Source organism: Leucoraja erinacea, chromosome 28, assembly GCF_028641065.1.
Source record: "Leucoraja erinacea ecotype New England chromosome 28, Leri_hhj_1, whole genome shotgun sequence".
NCBI classification, from domain to species: Eukaryota; Metazoa; Chordata; class Chondrichthyes; order Rajiformes; family Rajidae; genus Leucoraja; species Leucoraja erinaceus.
This window is the reverse complement of record NC_073404.1, coordinates 18,710,480-18,731,190: the sequence shown is the minus strand read 5'-3', so window position 1 is coordinate 18,731,190 and position 20,711 is coordinate 18,710,480. Positions and strand designations below refer to the sequence as shown.

The following is a 20,711-nucleotide window of genomic DNA, read 5'->3' as shown; positions in this document are numbered from 1 at the left end:
TAGCAAGACGAAGGAGCTGATTGTTGACTTCAGGAATGGAATGCTAGGATCTACAAACCTGACTTTATCGATGTGACAGTAATGCAGGGAGTCAACAATTTCAAGTATGCGAGTGCGCATATTTTGGCACATCAATGCAATCACAAAGAAAGCGTATCACCACTTCTACTTCCTGAGAAGATTGAGGAGTCTTGGTATATTGACAAATATTCTATCAAACTTATATTGGTGTAGGTAGAGAGCATAGTGACTGGTTTGGCAATTTGAATGCCCAGAAATGAAGGAAGACATTGCCTTGTACTGACATGGTACATGAGTATCACAGGTACCTCCCTACCCACCATCAATGAGATCTATAGGAGGTGCAGCTTTTAAGAGTCAGCCAATGTTCCTTGGCCAGGCTCACATTTCGCTATGACTGGTGGGAAGGAGTTAAAGAATAGAATAGAATAGAATAGAATAGAATAGAATAGAATAGAATGTCTTTTATTGTCATTCAAACAGCTTGGTTTGAACAAAATTGCATTTTCTACAGTCTTACAATACAAAAAAACCCCAAGACCCACACGTAACAGTTTACACAAACATCCATCACAGTGAATGTCCAACACCTCCTCACTGTGATGGAAGGCAAAAATCTTATCTCTTCCCTTTGTTCTTCTCCCTGAAAACTGTGATTTCCAGGTTTCAGAACAGCTTCTTCCCCACAACTATCAGTCTCTTGATAGGCCGTGGGCCAAACATCGAAAATGGGTCTAGAATTTAACTTTTGTGACCCATGTCTGGTATCTACTTGAAATTTGGTACAGATTTAGATTAAATATCATTGAGAGGGAATTTTATAACTCGTCAGTGCAAAAAGTTGCACACTAATTAATTAAGCTAATTAGAAAAAGTAACAGCGCCCTCTTGTGCTCAATAATAGGTAGCTGTATATTACTCTATGGGGAGCTGTGGTAGCGCCGAGAATTGAACAGGAACATTGAATACCATTACATCAATTACACGGGACGGGTTACTCTTCATCGCGGGAATTTCAGTCTTTTAATCCATGATCTACGGGGACACCGGTGAATATGAGGTAACTTTTGGAACAAGTTCAGGAGGTGAAATTCAGGCAAGAGTCCGACAGGAGGTGAAATTCAGGCAAGAGTCCGACTGGAGGTGAACGGTGAGTGAGACTGTCGCAGAGGTCCCGGGTTACACCGGCTCCTGAACTCGCCTAATTAATGGGTGAGGGCAGATCCTGAGCGTTCCCCAGTTTACTAAACCCCTCTGACTGCCAGTTATATTTCTCTGGTAAACACACTTGCTGGAGTAACACAACGGTCAAGCAGCACCTCTGGAGAAAATGGATAGGCAACGTTTCTGGTCCAGATCCTTCTTCAGTTTGAGAGGGAGGGCAGAGAGAAACTAAAGATATCGGTGTCCCTCAGTCTGAAGAGGAGACTCGACCCCAAACATCACCTATTCCTTTTCTCCAGATATGCTGCCTGTCCCACTGAGTTACTCCAGCATCGTGCGCCTACCAGAGGAAAGTAATATTGTTTTAGGTACTTTGCATGAACCAGTGTCCAGGATCGCTGGACTTGATCTGGATGAGTAAGTACACTGTTCATTAAATCTTAGCGGCCTCAATCACCGCCTGACCTCGGGCTGTCTCCCAATCCATCTCGGAGAATGAAGCACGACCCGTGGTACATTTAGGGGTCACGGTGAGATGCATTCCCTCTCTGTACAGCTAGATCATTCCTCACTGCATTGCCGGGAACCTGTTGATTAAAATCGATCCAACCACCGCGCTCGCTGTAACTGAAATGAACATTCCTACAGTAATCAATGCGATGTGTTGTATTCCTCGCTCCCGGGTTTATATCAATTCAAACTTGGACTAAACTAAACAGCAAAAGTAGACTGTATATAATCATTTATTTTCCCAATCTTTATGGTTTAGATTTCATAGGTGGGTATGTCATGAATGGTTAGTTTACAAACAGACACATTGCATTTTTATTTGTTTATATCAGTACACGCAATGTACAAAAAAAACACTAGAATCTTACAATAATAATCATATCGATGACCGGTCTCCTTTTTGGAGAACATTGTTACTTTTGTACAGTTGGGTAATCAAAGTATTTTTATCCAGAGTCTTCCTCAAAGTTGAACTCTTTCAAGCGTATGCATGCACAGTAATCTGCAATCCACTCTCTTGCAAGAACTAGATGACAACTTGCTGAAAGTTCACAGTAATCATCAATCATACTGTCATGGTTTATTATTGTGTACGATAATCATGTGAGATTATGATCCCAGTGTGCTCTAGCTAGCCTGAAACAAAGCGCGTGGTTGGTCAATTGGCGTCCGACTCAATGTCAAACGTGCTTTGATTGGACAATTACTACTCGGAAAATTGTATGTTTTTTCCATATTTTAAAAATATGTGCAGCTTTTTTTTCTTGACGAGTTTCAGATAGGATTTCTATAATATTTTTACACAATATGTTATAAATACAGGTAGATATGGAATGTGGGTCACGAAATGAAAAGAAAAAGAACCTCGGCCCACGGTCTATGAACATTGCACAACACTAGCCTCCGCAACCATGATCTTCTATGGGGACCATGTAAAAGTTGCCACAGACAGCTGTGGAACAAAGTCAATGGATAGTCCAGTCAATGGAGAGTCTAGGACCAGAGGCCATAGGCTCAGAATAAAGGGAAGTATCTTTAGATGAGTTGGAATTTCTTCATTAAGAGGGTGGTGAATATGTGGAATTCATTGCCACAGACAACTGTAGTAACCAAGTCAATGGATATTTTTAAGGCAGAGATTGATTGATTCTTGATTAGTAAGCTGGTCAGGGGTTATGGGTAGAAGACAGGCAAATGGGGTTGAGAGGGAAAGATAGATCAGCCACGATTGTATGGTGGAGTTGACGATGGGCCGAATGGCCTAAATCTGGTCCTACAACTTATGAACAGTGTATGAGGTTATGAACCATATCTTTGGTTACACTTCAAATTTTAGTTTTATATACTATCATGGTTAACTAGAATTCCCATTATTTGATTTATTGTAGTATTGGTTTTTATATATAGGTTTTGTGTGTTGTTACATTTAAACTGCAGCAAGTAAGAATTTCATTGTTTTATTATGGGTACATGGGACAATTAAAGTATCTTGCCTCTGGTATAGACTAACAGTAGCTCTTCAAGATGCCCATAAATGGAAATTGTATATAGAACAATATTTAATGGATCAAACATCTCGTCATCATTCATTTTCAGGGCACACAGTGGTGGAAAAAGGCAACCAGAAGACAACATCAAAGGATGGCTGACATTTGTAGAGTAATACCCTTACAAGGAACTAAAAGAATGGAGCCAGAAATGATATTCATGTCTTCCCTGTGAAGCATTTCCAGCATTCAGCTCCAATTTAACCTTTTCTTTGATTCATAGCCCACTTGCACTTCTAAAAACATCAATCTAGCATTGTGCCTGTAATGATCGAATCGATAAAGCAGCAAGTGCTGCATGACAAGAATGTATAGAAACATCAGCAATCTAGAATTGAATAAACTCCTGAACCATAAGACATTACGTCACTGTAATTATTTTCTTATATGATACTACAACTGGTTATAACAAAATATGCTTTTTGGTCCCTTTTAAATAAATCTCTAAATGAATCTCTAAATTGGAAACTCCAAACATGTATTGCTCATTGTCAGTACCAGAGGCGTTTGTGGCTGTCTTCTTGAACAGTTGTATTCTTTCTAGTTGAGTCTTGTGGGCAAAGAGCTCTGAGCCTTGAACCCAGTGACAATGACAAAATGCCCAAGTCTTGAAGGTGTTGTGGGTACTTCGCTTGTCCTCTATGCAATGGATCTCAAGGATTGGGTAAATGCAGTCCAAAAACGCATGACTGCAAAAGCTACCTAACATTCTATAGATAATTCACCATGCAATTATGATGAATTAGGCTTAGACTACTCAAGCTTGAGATTCCAGTAAGAAGAAAAATGCAAAAAATTAAAATGGTATGAAACCCACAAATTATTGTCTTTGATGAGAACATTTAGTTTATCTGCAGCTTCAAAAGTGTGCCAGACCAATGCCAAGGATACACTTAACATTTGTCTCAGCCAAACACAAAATTAGACAGGAACATAAGGAACTGCAGAGGCTGGAATCTTGAGTAAAACACAAAGTGCTGGATTAACTCAGCGGGTTAGGCAGTATCACTGGAGAGAATGGATAGGCAACGGTTTGAGTTGGGACTCGTCTTCAAAAAATTGGACAGTATGATAAAGCTAGATTTGCAGCACTAAAGTACCGTGTTCTTTAATAGATGGAGATTAATTTATTCATGTAGCCACATCAAAAAGATGACAATGGAATTTTTAATATGTTAATTGTTGTGAATCATATCTGCCTCCGATTACACTCAGAAGTGAGCGAATTTGTTAACAGCCAAGTAAAGCGCAAGTAACAGATTTCCAATCTAACCTCCAATGCTGTCCGTGTGATGTTTGCGTATTGACCCTGTGACCATATACAAGTTGGTCACTATATGTTTCTCCTCGTGTGTAGGGAGTAGTGGAATTTGGATGGTGAAAAATCAAATACGAGAGGGCATAGCTTTAAGGTGAGAGGAGTGAAGTTTAAAGGAGATGTGCAGGGCAGGTTTGTGGGTTTGTGGGGGTTTTTTTACACAAAGTGGTGAATGCCTTTCCAGACACTGCTGGAGGTCGTGGTTGAAGCAGATACATAAGTGGCATTTAAAATACGTTGGATACATATACGGATATGCAGGGAATAGAAGGATATGGGTTATGAGCAGGTAGATAAGTGATGGTCTTGGCATGTTTAGTAGTCATTGTGGGCTATACTGTTCTGTGTTGTATGGCTGAGTTTATATGGCTATCGTAGTCTTAACCTAAATAAACATCTCTAAACTGAAGCCAAAGAAAACCTCTGTAGAAGTTGGGCTGCATTCTGTCCCGACGGTATACGAGGTGCTGCTGCTTGTTTCCCCTACTGTTTTCCTCTCTCCTCGTCCCAACATCCACCTCCACTCATTTTTCCCCACACCTGGCTCTATCTGCCCACCATCCCTCTCCTTACCGGGTTCAACCCATCACCTGCCAGCCTCTGCCCATCTCTCCCTCTCACTAGCTAACTCCCCTCTCAGTCCTTGAGTAAGGAACTCAACTTGAAAAGTCAACCAGCCCTCCGCAGATTCAGCCTTACCTGCCGAGTTCCTGGAGCAGTTTGTTTTCTGCTTCAGAATCCTGCATCTGCACTCTCCCATCTCTTTATACCATTAAACTGGAAATGTGATCAAGTATTTTTGTTTTTACACTTCCAGCAATACATCTCAAAGTCAACATGACTGTGTCATTCCTACTTCTCAGTCCTCTGTCAAGACTTTACAGAGTTTGTTTTGTCAAGATAGCCATTTATTTGTAGGAATTCTTCAACGGCTTTCTGTAAATGCGTTTTTTTTTACGATGAGCCTATCCTAAATCCCAATCAATAGCACCACCACCACCTCACTTCCCAGTGAAACAATGAGTGTAATATTTTCTGTGTGTTTTTTCCTGTTAATCTTCCATGTTTTTTCTTTTGTAGCAATATTTTATTAGCCAGTGATGAAAGGCTGTATTCTAGTGAACACTCTGGATAATTTTATCTTTGCCAATACTAGCTGGTTCTTTTTCAGTTTATGGACATCCTGGCCAAATTCAATCAAATGGGACTTGAATCTCCGAGGATGTAAACATACCAGGTCGTATTTCCTGTGTATGAAGGAACTGCAAATGCTGGTTTAAACGAAAGATAGACATAAAATGCTGGAGTAACTCAGCGGGACAGGCAGCATCTGGAGAAAAGGAACGGCTGATGTTTCAGGTCGAGACATCACCCATTCCTTCTCTACAGAGAAGCTGCCTGTCCCGCTGAGTTACTCCAGCATTTTGTGTCTATCTTTGGTCATATTTCTTGCTCTATTCAGCCTGAGCCCATCTTGGAGAGGTGAAGCTAGCCGAGAATCAAAGGAAAACAACTCAATCCTTTCCTAAAAAGTTTATTGAAATTAAGTTACACTGCAAACATTATAATGTAAATCACCACAAATAACATACAAAACATTACAAAAAATTACAAATTAATCTCAGATATAAAAGATGTTACAAGTACAATGCACTCCAGCAGATTTATTGAGTTTATAAAACAACAATAACATCCCCGTAATTAATTCTGACTTAAATTCTGGGCACTACTCTCCCTGTAACCAAACAAATTTGCCCCTCGTCACCCCCCTCATCCCTACCTGTGCACGTTGATCGGATCCATCTACAATTTCCTTACATGTTGCCCAAGTCTTAGATACAAGATACAACTCAGAACATTAATACCCCCTCTCCGTTTGTGCTTTTCCAATCCGTGCATGGTTTATTACTCCTTGTAAGGCTGCACTTCTTCACTGTTGATCATGTGTTTTGAATTTTCATTTCAAAGCTGTTGTGATGGAGAAGAGTCCCTCATTTATCAGCACCCTGTATAATTCCTAGTCCACCAAAATTCCACATACCATACAGGCTTTGCTTAATCTGGTGTGTGAAAGAATGACTTTACTTGCAGCTTTCATCAGCCTGTTTTTTTTTTGTTTTTTCAAACAGAAACTCCTGCCTAGTGTCTGGGAAGCATTTTGGTCAATTTTCAGTTAATGTTGCCAATGTTACTCAGCTTTCTAAACCAGGAATTAAGTACACATCTTACTGAATGTTTCTGCATTTACTTAATTTCAATGATTTTTGAAAATGCATAAAGAAAGTTGGGAAAATTATCAACTAGAATTCCCACGATGGGGAAAGTCTGGGGCTGTGAACAGTCAGCAAGCTCATCTCCAGTGCCCTCGAGTTTCATGATCAGTTTGGAAAGTGAGACATAGCAACCTCATTGTGCCAAAATATAGGAACTCCTGCAGGGGGCGACGGACGGCATGGTTGCAGCTCATGGTTTTGGTGGAGGCAGCTGCTGGAGGCCCTACAGCAGCCAGGTGAGAAAGTAGATGGAGCACTGCCTGCAGTGGAGAAGCATCCTATATTATCAATTCAGTGCTGCCAGGATACCATGAGGTAAAATAACAAAATGCCCACCACCTTAGGCCAAGATCAGACTTCTTCAGAGACTTGAAAATTGCAGTCGAATGTGGCACAATGTGCGTGCTGTGCCAGAAGAGGATCTACTAATCGTTTCACTCTTACTTGTGTACAATTGTAATCATATATAGCATGATATGCCTGGATAGCAGCCAGAACAAGCTTCTCACTCGATACACGTGACAAGAATAAACTAAACTAGAATATCGCAATGTGTTTACACAATGGTCAGATTTCAGATAACGCTTACAATGTTTTGGCATTGTAAAGTACTATTAACATAACAGTATATAAAATAAAGATAAGGAGACAAGTATTCAATAATTGCTCATGATGTGTTTAACGGAACAAACCAAAATAATTTTCCATGCAATAACAGAAAAAGGATGGGGTGGGCAGCAGGTAAAAGTGATTCTTGTTATTAATAATGGCCAAGATTGTAAAAGCCAGGAGAATAACTCCCATCAATCATTGATCATGAAGAGATTCACAGAGAGAGATTATGGAAGATTTGTCGTGAATGTCCATAGGGCAATTAGTTAACATTTGTAAGTGGGTCACACTGTAAATCCAACAACTTTTGTTCCCACTTGTATTTCAGCTGAACGATTACATTTGGTAAAACACAAATTTGAGACTGCCATCACAAGTTCTTCCCAACGATCCTCAGCATCCAGAGTGGCAGAGGGAAAGCAAGAGTTAATTTAAGAAATAACGTGTGGTTGAAACCCAGTGCACTCCATTCGACGGGGGCAGGTACTCACAGCGTTGGTGCCTGGTGCACCATCAGGTCTGCTAGAAGTCAACCACTGAGAGATCTGTTGCTCAAGTGGATCCAATACAGTCCGCAGCAACATTATACCTGCAAACACATCTTCAACAAGCCAATATATAAAAGTGCTTAGAGTAACAAGGGGCTTCTTCAAAGTTAACAGTCATCATGAAAATATTTAATTGACATTATTATTGTTCACAGCATTCCCGCTGTGGATGGTTAACTGGTTATTGTAAATCGACTCTGGTGTATGGGAGCCAGGGAGGACGGGGGGGGAAGAGGGGGGTTGTTGGGAATGTGGTAAGTAAATAGAATAGCTGTAAATGGTGCCTGGTCAGCATGATCCTATTGGGCAAAGGGCCTGTTTCTGTCCACCATGACTCAATTGATTTAAATATTTTATTAATTTACTTTATGGCAATATTATTAGGCAGTTATGAATTAACATCAAACCCAAGTGAGAATATGGATGCAACTACAACTTGAAACACATCCAAAGTATATTTTCAAATTAATATTAGATTATTTTTATTTATTTTATTTATTAGAAAATAGGTGCAGGAGGACGCCATTTGGCCCTTTGAGCCAGCACCGCCATTCATTGTGATCATAGCTGATCATCCACAATCAGTAAACCGTGCCTGCCTTCTCCCCATAATCCCTTGATTCTGCTAGCACCCGGAGCTCCATCTAACTCTTATAAATTAAACCAGTGAATTGGCCTCCACTGCCTTTTGTGGCATAGATGTCCGCGAATTCACAACTCTCTGAGTGAAAATGTTGTTTTGTCATCTCAGTTTTAAATGGTTTCCCCTTTATTCTTAGACTGTGGCCCCTGGACTCCCCCAACATTGGGAGCATTTTGCCTGCATCTAGCTTGTCCAATCTTTTTATAATTTTATACGTTTCTATAAGATGCCCTCTCATCCTTCTAAATTCCAGTGAATACAAGCCCAGTCTTTCCAATCTTTCCTCATATGACAGTCCCGCCATCCTGGGGATTAACCTCGTGAACATACGCTGCACTGCCTCAATAGCAAGGATGTCCTTTCTCAAATTAGGAGACCAAAACTGCACACAATACTCCAGATGTGGTCTCACCAGGGTCCTGTACAACTGCAGAAGGACCTCTTTACTCCTATACTCAAATCCTCTCGTTATGAAGGCCAACATGCCATTAGCTTTCTTCACTGCCTGCTGTACCTGCATGTTTACTTTCAGTGACTGGTGTACAAGGACACCCAAATCTCAATGCACTTCCCTTTTTCCTAATTTGACAACATTGAGATAATAATCTGCCTCCTTTTTCTTGCTGTCAAAGTGTATAAACTCACATTTATCTACATAATACTGCATCTGCCATGCATCTGCCCACCCACTCAACCTGTCCAAGTCACCATGCAACCTCCTAGCATCTTCTTCGCAGTTCATACTGCCACCCAGCTTTGTGTCATCTGCAAATTTGCAAGTGTTACTTTTAATCCCATCATCTAAGTCATTTATATATCTTGTAAATAGTTGCGGTCCCAGCACCAAGCCTTGCGGCACTCCACTCACCACTGCCTGCCATCCTGACAGAGACCAGTTTATTCCTACTATTTGTTTCCTGTCTGCCAACTAATTCTCTATCCATGTCAATACTATACCCCCAATACCATGTGCTCTAATTTTGCACACTAATCTCCTGTGTGGGACCTTATCAAAGGCTTTCTGAAAGTCCAGATAATCATACACTACATCCACTGACACTCCATCCATTTTACATCATATCCTCAAAAAATTCCAGAAGATCAGTCAAGCAGGATTTCCTCTTCATAAATGCATGCTGACTTGGACCAATCCTTTTACTGCTGTCCAAATACACCGTTATTACTTCTTTAATAATTGACTCCAGCATCTTCCCCACCACTGATGTCAGGCCAACTGGTCCATAACTCCCCGTTTGCTCTCTCGCTCCTTTCTTGAAAAGCGGGATAACATTAACTACCCTCCAATCCACAGGAACTGATCCTGAATCTATAGAACATTGGAAAATGATCACCAATGCGTCCACAATTTCTAGAGCCACCGCCTTGAGTACCATGTGATGCAGACCACCTGGCCATGGGGATTTATCAGCCTTCAGTCCCATCAGTCTACCCAATACTATTTCTCGTCTAATGCACATTTCTTTCAGTTCCTCTGTCTCCCTAGATCCTCTGTCCTCGAGTACATCTGGGAGATTGGTTCTGTCTTCACTAAGGAAGACACAAACAAAGTACCTGTTCAACTCTTCTGCCAATTCCTTGCTCCTTTTCCTCCATCTTAATATGGTGAAGAGGCTGGGTATGAAAATCTAGTGCGCACACACACACACACACACACACACACACACACACACACACACACACACACACACACACACACACACAGTTGGCAACTACAGAATCATTGCCAAATCCTTCGTTGCCTTCGAGATTGTGTTGGTGTGTGGCCTTCTTAGGAGGGCAACAGTACTGTTCAATGAGCAAAAGATTCTTGGATCCCTGACAGCAATGGCAATAAAGAAATAAGCCAGCATGGAGGGGAATTTGAAAACAGCAGTGCTTTTGAGCACATTGTGCTGTTGCCCATCCTGGAAGGGCAGCAATCAATATCACATCAGCATACTTAGCAATAGTTGGCAGACGTGCCCTCCTGTAACAAAGCTGCACAATGTGGCTTCTGGACCACATCCTAAAACACGTCCACTCAGGTTTGCACAAGCTACTTCCACAATGTGAATCTAAAAGATTTCAGATTTAGATTTTAGACATGGACTTTAGATTTTAAGTAAATGACACCCTCATCCTTCCGTTAAAGCTTCAGAACATACCTGATTTAACTTTAAATTCAAAACATTGAATTAAGTAACAAGAACAAACCTAATTGTAAACGATATCAACGTCTAGTATTTCAAACAAAATAGCTTTGAAAGCTCAGGGAGTAGAGGGTGGCTGCTGTAGGGAAAGGGACATGGTAATCACAGCCCTCTGAACACAAAATATTTAGGGCCGATCAGTACATTAATCAGAGTTAATAATCCACACAGGATGAGTCAACTGTAGTCAAAAACATTGAAGAACTGCACATCTTTCAGAATCCTGGGTATTCATATATCAAAGTGTTTTTATCCCGACAAGAACAACACTTTCACCCAGGACACCAAGGCAGTTCTGCTACTGACTTATTAACCCAAACTCATATCTTGCCAGCTTGTGAAGACTTTTTCCTGAAACATCTTATTGTTTAAAAAAAAAACTGCAGAGATAAGTGGTGGAGCCAAGTAGGTTTCTGAAAACAGATTTCAAATGTTTAAAAGCAATCCCAAGCCAACTCCGATTTAAGACTAGTATCAGTGTCAGGTTATCATGGTGTTTCAGATACTGAACAAGTCCCATGGTCAAGGGTGACCAACAACAAACACCCTAATGTAGAAAGTAATGGTGACTAGGTGGCAAGAGACCATTCAGTATAATGGAGGACACCCAGACAAAATTAGCACAGTAATAAAGCCCCAATGCCACAAAACCCCTCCCCAATTAGATGGAATTTAGTGACTGCCATTAATGCTGATCTCACGAATTTCATGGAGAATATTTACATTCATAAATCTTTGAGCAACTTGGAATAAAAGATACACATGCAACTTCTCGTGAAGAACAGCAATCAAAAATCAACTTCAAATCTTGCAATGCAATTGGGCTCCTTAAATTGTCATTACTTCCCACTGGAATTATGCAGGACAGAAATTCTCAATTCAACAGACTATGACAACTAATGACTTTTTTGTCCAAGAAATAATTGCACACAATACCCATGGCAAGGATACAGGAAAGAACACACTAGCAAATTACCCAGATCATCCTAGAAGCGATGGAGGTGGTTTTGTTTACTATTTGGTTATCTACACAGGAATACAAAAAAGTAGTTTTATTTTGTTCTAAATTCCACATGACCCAATAGAATCATCATATAGAAACATAGAAACATAGAAAATAGGTGGAGGAGGCCAATCGGCCCTTCCATTCATTGTGATCATGGCTGAATAAAGAAATAAAATCTGAGAACGTAAAAAAAAAAAAATCAGGAAGACATTATGTATTGATTGAAGAATCCATTGGTAGCAATAGTCCTTCAGCTGTGGCCATTAAAAATATAGCTGGTAAATTGTAATTTAACATCAGGATGGAGAGAGAGCCCAAAGAGAAATAAGAGTTTAGCTTTCAAATACCGAGCACAATCAAGCAGAGTGAATGTGTTGGAAGGAACTGCAGATGCTGGCCTAAACCGAATACAGACACAAAAAGCTAAAGCAACTCAGGATAGGCAGTGAGTGTATCTGGAGAGAAGGAACTATGCTGCCTGTCCCACTGAGTTGTTCCACCTTTTTGTGTCTATCAAGTGGAGTGAATAATGTATATAAAGCAGGCAAGGAATACATGCCTACATCAAACCACATCAAAACACCACTGTACACAAAAAGCAAATAATGCTTCAAACTGTACCAAAGACTAAAGCACCAGCAATGCTCTTAAATGTTTAATCCATCCTGGTAAAACACAAGGCATCATGTGGAATCACAGACTTTCATTTCAAGATACATTTAGCATCCTCCTACACCGACCCATCTGTCTATCCTCAGCCTCCTCCAGTGACAGGGTGAGGCAAAGCACAATCTACAGGATTCCATTTTGCTAATCTGCAAACCTACGGCATGAATATTGAAATCTCTAGTTTCAGGTAATCTGCTCAGATCGATCCAATAATCCTCCCATTTCTTTTTCCTCAAACACACCATCACCCAACGTCTTCCCCACCCGCACACTCCCTCTCCTTCCCCCACTGTTTCCACCAGCCCACCCCATCCCTTATTTGGTCCATCTCCTACCTTCCCTTTCCATCACACCACAGCAGGTTGTGCTTCAAAATCACAATTTAGCCTCCATTCCTCCTCCAATTTCCCCCACCCAACTCTATCAAACCCCTTTACGGGATCCAATATGTGCTCTCGCAAATCTCCCCCCCCCCCCCCCCCCCCCCCCCCCCCCCCACTTTACACTGGCTAGGTAATCTCGACTATCACTTTTTCTGCCTTTCCCTTGTTACCAAGTCCTCCAAGTTTGCCGCCCGCTCTACATTCCAGCGTCTGCAGTTTTGTGTTTCTTTTTTTTCGATTATATGTTAACAATGTGGATAGCTTTTGGAAAGATTCTTGTTTCTATTGTTTCACTCATGCTGCTGGAATGAGGTGTTCTGCAATAAGAAGTCTGGCAAGTTAGACAAAGTGCAGAACAGGAAGGGGCTATATTAGGGAAAGTATAAAAATAAGTTGTTAAATGACTTCTTCGAAACAGCAAAGTAAAAGTTCAGATGTGGAGTAACCACTTCACTTTATAGTTTGTACTGTCTATATGCAAAGGATAAAATATCTGCATTCTGAAGTCACAACATGGTAAGTATATATCTCACTGTAAATGAGGAATTACTGTTCCGAATATCAGTGTTATGAGCTTCTTAAAAACAATTATCTAAATCTGTTGTGGTCTATTCCTGCTTTAGTAACACCCCACACTTGCTATGAACTGAGCTCTATCCAGAGTAGAGCTCAGTGACTTCATTTAGGACGAAATAAAGACCAGTATCCGTGCCAAGTGTGTAACATAGATATTTAACTGCCCTTTGTAAATTACTGGATTGGTGAGGTTTCACTATCTCATTTATGACACGCAAGAGGCATGACAAACTGGTAGTTTGAACCATTAGCATCTTACAGTTTAATTATCAGCTGCTATTTATAAATCGTCAATAATCTCTCAACTCAAGAAAATTATTAATTTGCACAACTGCTGATAGGCTAAGTGATAGAAACCTGCTAACTATCAAACACCCTTAACCACTGCTACACAACCATCAAAGACGCCTATCGCTCTATCCCTTGCCCTCACTTTGGAAAATCCCACCATTCAGCGGTGCTACTTCTTCTTGCATACAGGCAGAAAATGAAGAAAGCACCCAGAGGTGAGGACTGTACAGAGCTGGTCGGGGGGAGGGAGGGGGGGGGAGGGGTCAGAGGAACAACTCCAGGACTGCTTGGAGTCTATAGACTGGGTAATGTTCAAGGACTATGCAACGGACCTGAAGGAATAAACCACAGTCGTTACAGACTTCATAAGGAAATGTGTGGAGGACTGCGTTCTAACAAAAACCTTCCGAGTGTTTCCTAACCAGAAGCCTTGGATGAACCATGAGATCCGCATTCTTCTGAAAGCAAGATCCCGGGCATTCAGGTCTGGCGATGCAGAGGTCTATATGAAGTCCAGATACGACCTTGCTAAGGCCATCAAAAAGACCAAAACTCTAAGCTGGAGGATGAGACGGATGTACAGCAACTGTGGCAGGGCTTGAATGCCATCACCTCCTACAAGGCGAAATCAGGAGGCGGCTCAAACGGCAGCGAAGCATCACTCCCTGACTAGCTCAATGCGTTCTACGCACGGTTCGGTAGAGAGAACACTGATGTGCCTTCCCGAGCCCCTATTCGCCTTGCTGGTGTTACAGTCAGAGTCACAGATGGCATACCCGGTCATGTTCTAAAAACCTATGTGGACTGACTGGCTGGAGTTTTTATGGACATTTTCAACCTCTCACTTCTGAGGTCTGATGTTCCCACCTGCTTTAAGAGGGCATCAATAATACCGGTGCCCAAGAAGAGTAAGGTGACTACCAACCAATGGCACTAACCTCTGTGGTGGTTAAGTGCTTTGAGAGGTTGGTTACGGTGCACATCAACTCCTACCTCGACAAGAATCTCGACCAACTACAGTTCGCATACCACCACAACAGGTCAATGGTAGATGCAATTTCACTGGCTCTCCACTCCGCACTGGACCACTTGGACAATAAAAACTCCTACACAAGACTGTTGTTTATAGACTACAGTTCGGCGTTTAATACCATCATCCCTTCTAACCTGATTACCAAGCTCACGGAACTGGGCCTCTGCGCGTCCCTCTGCAATTGGATCTTCAACTCCCTCATCCATAGACCACAGTCTGTTCAAATTGGAGGACCACTTCATCCTCAGTAACAATTAGTACGGGAGCACCTCAAGGCAGAGTGCTCAGCCCCCTGCTTTACTCACTCTATACCCATGACTGCGTAGCCGGTCATAGTACGAACTGCATCATCAAGTTCGCCGATGACACCACTGTGGTTGGAGTCAGAGTATAGAAGTGAGATTGACCGACTGACCAAATGGTGCCAGCACAAAAACCTGGCTCTCAGCATCAGTAAGACCAATGAACTGATTGTGGACTTTAGTAGGGGAAGGATGAAGACCCACAATCCTGTTTATATCAACGGGACAATGGTGGAGAGGGTCAATAACTTCAAAATCCTGGGCGTGCATATATCAGAAAATCTTTCCTGGACCCTGCACACTGATGCAATTGTAAAGAGGGCACATCAGCAACTCTACTTCCTGAGAAGATTATGGAGATTCGGCATATCGAAGAGGATTCTCCTAAACTTCTACAGGTGCACGGTAGAGAGCATTCTGACTGGTTGCCTTGTGGCCTGGTTTGGCAACTTGAACGTCCAGGAGCGAAAAAGACTACAAAAATTTGTTGCCAGTGACCAGCTCATCACCGGCTTTGACCTCCAACCATCGAAGGGATCTATCGTAGTCGCTGCCTCAAAAAGGCAGCCAAAATCATCAAGGATCCACACCATCCTGGTCATACACTTATCTCACTACTGCCATCAGGAAGAAGGTACAGGAGCCTGAAGACTGTAACGTCCAGATTCAGGAACAGCTACTTCCCCACAGCCATCAGGCTCTTAAACACAACAAATAAGCTATGAGCTCTGAACTGCAAAAATACTATATTATTACTTGTAATTTGCATTATATTTGTTATTTATTGAATTTTTTTTTCCCCTGTTATATACAATGTTTACATATTCTGTTGTGCTGCAGCAAGTAAGAATTTCATTGTCCCGTCCGTGACATATGACAATAAAACACTCTTGACTTTAACTGCAAAAGGAAGAAAATAGTTTTTAAAACAAACTATATTTCACCTTTTTGCCTTTTGCAGTTCAAGTCCTTGAAGGTGCCTTACAAATGACACCCACAGGCAAAACACAATTTCTGAATACCTCCACATTGAGTTCATATCCTGTAACAACGCTTAAATTACCCTAATGACGTGACGGATGGCATCCATTGTGATTAAGTGCACTCTCTTTTAGACCTCCTTTGAAGTATTCAATGACCATACTTCCCAAAGCCTCCATTGCCGTGATCAATACCCGACTCAGTGGTACAGGAAACAAGCGGTTGAATTATAAAAGTTTTAACAGCCTTCCTGGGAAATCATGCAGTCCTGATGGATTGAGCTTTACCTGCAAACATCTGGGAATCAAATGCAACTTGGACTAAAGAAAAAGTTGAAAAACATTAAAAAGATAGATGTTTTAGATGAAATTAAAATTAGAAATCTAAAAGGAGGAATGAAAAAAAGTCTTGGCAGCGATCTGGGTAATGTCAAGGCTTAACTTAGTGTTTAGAAAATGATGATAGCAAGGATAAAAGTTTGGTCGAAATGGACCTTGGGTGAAACAGTCTTTTTTTTTGTTGTTGTTGATTTGACCCAACTTAAAATTGACGTTGAATTGCCTCAAATCAAATATTTAACAAGTTGTTTACACAACACCTTCTGAAACATAAAGAAAATCTCAAGCCACTTCACAACAGTAGATTCAAAATGAACTAAATGTAACAGTTTTCAAGATAAACCACAGAGTATGCAAGCAACCTGATATCAGCTGTCTGAAGAAATGGTAACTTAGTATTTAGAAAATGATGAAAAGAACAAATACTTATTGAAGGAGAAACTAAAAATATAGATCCCCCACCCTCCCATTAAAAAAAAACAGTAAAGGGGTTTGGATAACCAAAGGACATTTGATCAAACACTGTTGCACAATAATGTATTCAAAATGCTAGGAATAAGAATGCCTTCCTAACCCAACTGACCAAGGTTGCCTCAGCACTGCAACACTCACTGACCCATCTTGGTCAACATTGGCAAGTTGGGCTGAAGGACCTTCAGCCCAACTTGCCCATGTTGACCATGATGCCCCAACTGCACTAGTCCCACCTGGCTATGTTTAACCCATATCCCTCTAAACACACGTGAAGGTTAAAAGCAACCTATTTTTGGAATCACTCTCAGGAGTGCTTCAACCCGCTATGCAACAGAGAGTGATTGAATGCTATTCCTCACATTAAAAACAACTTCAAAATAATGTATTTACATATAAACTGCCCAAAAGGAGGAGAAAATATTCAAATATTTAGCAAGACTATTTGTAGGATTGGCTGAAGAAGGGTTTCGGCCCAAAATGTTGCCCATTTCATTCGCTCCATAGATGCTGCCTCACCTGCTGAGTTTCTCCAGCATTTTTGTCTACCTTCGATTTTCCACCATCTGCACTTCCCTTAAACTACTTGTAGGATACTGGTTTCTGGACTGTAAAACAATAACCTACCACAAGCAGTCTTTCTATGCAGCTAAATAGCAAACCTAAGGCTTGATCAACATCCCATGCTGAGTAAAACATTAGTGCAGGTCGGGAACCAAATGGAACATCAAACCGTACACTGAATAACCATTAAAAATGAAAGTAAAAGCAAGAGGAACAATGCCCTTAGGCTACTTATTTTATGAGAATCCTAAACACAAATAGTCAACTCACAAACGAGCTGACCACTGCCTGAAAACATTACCACTTGATGAATTGATCAGTATTTGTGAGTGATGAATAAGTCATGGTTATAAAAAATACAGCACAAGCAGTTTATAAGCACTGTTCTTAGATCAGTGGATTTGAAATTACTGAAACACAAATAGATAATTTAAAAATCTACATACCCATGTCTCCACACTGAATACCATTCATGTAACTGCTCCACAATGCATAAAAATGCCAATTAAAGTTCAGAGCACTTATAGACTTCACCCATGAAAGAAATACATTATTAAATTACCTCATATGACTCTGGTTATTATAGAATAAAGGAAAAAGAAGTTGCAGCTGCAATTTCCATCCTGCTTTGCCCATATCTCTCATCTGTCAGTTTCAAAGTACTCAGCAATCCAAGCTGTTCCAACACACACTCTGTGACTCACCAACAATCCAAATTAATATCCCAGCTCTTCACAGTTCTCAGTTCAAATACAGTACAACAGGGTACCCAAGGAAGTCCAAAACGTTTCGTAACAAGGGACAATACTAGAAGCTGCAAATTAAGATTCTCACAGAACAAGTTGAATATTACACTCAAAACGTAACTAGATTCATATAACAGTAGAATCCGATTCACTTCCATAAACCTAATTCCAAATGTGCTGGCACTGCCTCGGAAGGTATCACTCAAAGAACAACTGCCCTTAATAAACGCAAAAAAAGCAAATTATATATAATAGACACAAAAAGCTGGAGCAACTCAGCGGGTGAGACAGCATCTCCAGAGAAAAGGAAAAGGTGACGTTTAGGGTAGAGACCCTTCTTCAGTCTGAAGAAGGGTCTCGACCCAAAACATCATCAATTCCTTTTCTCCGGAGATGCTGCCTCACCCACTGAGTTACTCCAGCTTTTTGTGTCTATCTTTGGTTTAAACGAGCATCTGCAGTTCCTTCCTGGACAAAATATATATAATGTTCTACTTTTAAAGCGCATGCACGTGTACAACATTGTAACAGAAAAGTTACTATTCCATGATGTTGATTTTAGATTATACTACGTTTCATATTTTTTATTCTTTCAGTCTAAACCTCACAGAAAAAAACTAGAAACAATACAAAATGAAACTGATTCATTCAAAACAAAACCTTTACATGTGATTTATACTACTGTGTTAATACAAGAATATTGTTCTTTTCTTCAATGACAGTATCCCGCAGGCAATGCTTTCTGAAGAGATCTTAGAAAAATCACGAGTAGCCCACTGCTCTTACACTATGGTTAAGCATTTGTAAACTAATGACGCCCTGTCTAAACCAGGTTCTGTTTCAACATTCACATATTCTCTTTCAGCAATAGGATACTATACAAAACCAGGGTGTATAAACCCAACCACCACAGCCCATTTTATTTGATATAAGGATAGACCCCCTCGCCCCCATCGACGTTTGATCTCATCAACTAAATATAGTTAGTTTTCATCCACATCTGAAAACCGAGCCACAACTGTTCCATTACTTGTACATCTCAGGGACAGTAAAATCAGGAAATATGTACACACTCCTACTGGAACTGATTAACGAATCCGCCAAATAGTCTGCTGACAAACGAGAAATAGTCTGCTGACAAACGAGAAATAGTCACCAAATAAAGGTTATGTATATTTCTTAATTTGTGGTTTCCTGGTGATTCAGCGGGAGTCGGGAGAGGTAGGAGAATTCAGACAGGGAGGAAAGAGATGCCACAACATTTCATCGGGAGTTTTGCAACATGTTAAAACATTACACTCCCCACAAAGTAATACTCCTGTTGACACTAACACCCAATCATCCACAAACACCAACTACCGATTAAACGATTCATCTCGCCAAACACCAGCAGATCTCCAAATAAAAGCCAGCAAAATAACTTGTTGGATAACATGCAATTCAAATTGCTTCAGTTATCCATGTGACTCGATGTCACACCCGTTCATCCGAGTAATTGAATTTACTTTGACAGGAGCGCTGGGCAGTTGGAAGTTCACATTGGGGCGAGGAGTGACCATTGGGACACTCAGGCAGGCGGGAGAGGTTGGGGCCCTCACCACGACACCTCTCCTGCCCTCAACTATCCATCCTTCTCACCTGGCCACGCTCGAAGTTCTCCTTCTCCGCCTCCAGGCTGTTGCCCGTGCGGGCGCGCAGCAGCTGAGCCGGCACCTGCTTAACGGAGCTGGTCATTTTCTCCATGGCTGCCGCTACCGCTGGCGATGCAGTGGAGGGGCAGCGCTTGTCTCGCCGGCTCGCAGCCCGGCCCGGCCCCTGCTCACCCCGCCCCCCCCGGCGGTCACAGCTCGTAACCCAGCCTCAGCTCACCCCGCCCCCTGGCGGCCACGGCTCGGCGGCACGGCTGCTCACCCCGCGGCCACGGCGGCTCGTAACCCAGCCTCAGCTCACCCCGCCCCCTGGCGGCCACGGCTCGCAGCCCGGCCTCGGCTCACCCCGCCCATCTTCCCGCCCTCCAGCGGTCACAGCCAGCAGTCATTGGTGGCCACGCCCCCGGTTGTTGAGTGGTGGCCCGATGGACCACTGACGTGGCGTCAGTGGTCCATCGACCCGCCACTCAACAACCGGGGGCGTGGCCCTCTTGTTTACGTCATCCGACGAACCCTTCTGCTATTGGATGGAGCGTGACGCATCCCAATCCCATTGGACCGTGCTCGCTCCTCACCTCATTGGTTAAAAGTTCGCTCCTTGAGATCGCTGACCAATAGAAACGCTGCAAGGTTGAGTGGCGATTTTTGCCAATGCACGAGGGGTTTTCTATTTTATAGCCCGGCTATTTTTAAATGCAGGAAATAACACACAAACTGCTTGAGGAGTGGTCTTGACCAGCATTGTGTTGGAAGGAACTACAGGTGCTGGTTACTACACGAAAATAGCACAAAGTGCTAGAATAACTCAACAGGTAACTCAGAGAGTGGTGGCTGTGTGGAATGAGCTTCCAGTGAA

General features: G+C 41.8%; 1 protein-coding gene across 1 annotated transcript in view; it reads right to left on the bottom strand.

Moving 5' to 3' along the window:
* hip1 (huntingtin interacting protein 1) overlaps window positions 1–20,025 on the bottom strand; it is a 189,709-nt gene extending 169,684 nt beyond the window's left edge. The window contains exon 1 of the mRNA XM_055657952.1: window positions 19,845–20,025. Coding sequence (XP_055513927.1) covers window positions 19,845–19,949 — 105 coding nt within the window. The 5' untranslated portion in view covers window positions 19,950–20,025. The remainder of the gene's footprint in view (window positions 1–19,844) is intronic.
* Window positions 20,026–20,711: the final 686 nt, after the last annotated feature.